The sequence below is a fragment of the Spinacia oleracea genome, chromosome 6 (genome assembly GCF_020520425.1).
Source record: "Spinacia oleracea cultivar Varoflay chromosome 6, BTI_SOV_V1, whole genome shotgun sequence".
NCBI classification, from domain to species: domain Eukaryota; kingdom Viridiplantae; phylum Streptophyta; class Magnoliopsida; order Caryophyllales; family Amaranthaceae; genus Spinacia; species Spinacia oleracea.
The window spans coordinates 85078278-85080289 of record NC_079492.1 but is presented as its reverse complement, the minus strand read 5'-3'; the positions used below and the strand labels follow the sequence as shown (position 1 = coordinate 85080289).

The 2012-nt window shown below is 38.2% G+C and overlaps 1 protein-coding gene across 1 annotated transcript; it reads right to left on the bottom strand.

The window, feature by feature from the left end:
- Positions 1-946: 946 nt before the first annotated feature.
- Positions 947-1782, bottom strand: LOC130463327 (protein PLASTID MOVEMENT IMPAIRED 2-like). The gene is made up of 2 exons (XM_056832423.1): positions 1595-1782; positions 947-1463 (listed from the first exon to the last, which is right to left on the bottom strand). The coding sequence occupies exons 1-2, from the start codon at positions 1780-1782 to the stop codon at positions 947-949; spliced, it is 705 nt and encodes a 234-aa protein (XP_056688401.1).
- Positions 1783-2012: the final 230 nt, after the last annotated feature.

The window sequence follows — 2012 nt, the reverse complement described above, 5'->3', positions numbered from 1 at the left end:
TTAATTATATTTTTCTGATTTAGTGTCTTAGGAGGGTTCACTATCCCTTTTCTGTATTCAGTCTGTGAAAATTTGATTTGGATTTGAACAGATATTTGTCTTTCTAAACCTGGTTCGTTGGCTGATCACTGACCTGCTCCCTGTTCCCAAAATGCAACACTCTGTCTCACTGTTGGTTTGGATGCCTGGTATTGATTTCTTGGCTCCTTTCTTGCCTTGGCCTGCAAGAAGAAACATATTTTTGAGGAAATAGATAAAATACAGATCTAGCTGCTACTCTTGCAATTGACTGAATTTTGTTAGTTTCTGTTTCTTCGTTGATAAATGTGGTTGGTGAATTTAATTTAGTGATGGGTTTTACTTGAAATTGCAAATAAAAATCAAGGTAAAAGTCTTAGGAACTATTGTGTTTATGCAGGCCGTCATAGCAGATGAGTCGCATTATTTGAAGAATGCTCAAGCAAAGAGGACATCTGCCTCTCTTCCGGTTATAGAGGTCCTCTCTATCTCTCTGAGCTGCATCTTTTCTCCCTGGGTGTGTTCTCTTTCTACAATTTTTGACCTGTAAAACTTCTCTGTGCAATTTCAGAAAGCGTAGTATGCAATTGAGATTCGTATTAACATGAATCTGGGGCAAAGCGTATGAAGATAATTGGAGTGATGGGCGTGAAGACTTGACAGGTCATTCTCGGTTTGGAGTCAGCTTGATCACCTCCTGCTGCTTGAAGTATAGTACAACTTTGATTGGTATGCTTTCTACTGTAATCGGCTTTAAAGTACGAGTAGACTGCTTTTGAAGTTTGCTAAAGATTAACTGTAGAACTTTGTTATTAAATCATTGTATTGGCTACAAAATCTCCAAAAATAAATACACTCTGAAGAAGCAGGTTTGTATATCCCTTAGCAGTTGAATGTGATTCTATGGAATAAATATAAGAGAAGCGGATTAATTGTGAGTGTCTGCCTTGTCATTCTCAGTGTGTTCATTAGCAAAATATTTAGCAACTTTGAGCATTGCATTTCTCCTCCTTTTCACAGATAAAGAATTTGAAGTGCTCATACGTCTTGTAGCAGGAGAGTTGAGAGATCTCCGGAACTTTGGTTGACTTACTGGTGTTGAGGTATACTCATGGTCTCGTGTTCTTTTTTCCTGAAAGCTCTTGTTTTTTTGGTGTCTCTCTTGCTGTAGCTCCTCTGTTGTCGATTCTGCCATGTTTTTCGATTCTTCTATCCTCTTTACTTCTTTTAGCTTCAGTTCTCCAATTTCTCTCTCCACTAGTTCAGTTTTTATGTTGGTCTCTCTCTCACTGGCCTTTAATGCTTCTACCCATGCATGAGCTGCTGACACTTTCTTGTCAGCAATCTCTCGAGCTCCGGCCGCACATCCAGTTAAATAATCATACTCCAATTTTGATTTCGCCTTTTCCTCAGATGCCCTGGCAACTTCCAACTTGTCTTTCGCTCTAAGAAGTTTTGAGTTCAGCTTCTTTACAAATTTTCAGTTTTTGCTTCCATTTTCTCAATTTTGCTCCTCTCCTTTGACATGTTAATCAGCTCAATTCTTATTATATCCATACTACCCATAACTTGAAACCCTTCTGCTTTGATAGCCTCTAATTCTTTCCTTGCTGCCTCTAAATCTTCCGTGACGGACTGCGAAGCAGAGTTCTTCAAGCTTTCACTTCTATGAAAATTACTGTCCATTTCCTTAATCAAATTCAGCTCATTTTGCAATACATCAACCTCTGAATTGGTAAGTTGTAATATATTTTCAAAATTCATGATATTTCATTTTCTACAGCAACTGCACTTCCCTCAACTTCATCATCATCTTCTTCATCATCAATAACCAAACTCTGTCTTCTTGAATTCCCCCTGCTCCTTCCAAACATCACAACATCAGTACCATGCAGCTACAAACAAAATGAATTGGTAACAAAATTTTAATTTCAGGATTAGATGTAGGAAGAGTTGCAGGATTAGGTGGACTAACTACCTGAGGCCTGACCTTA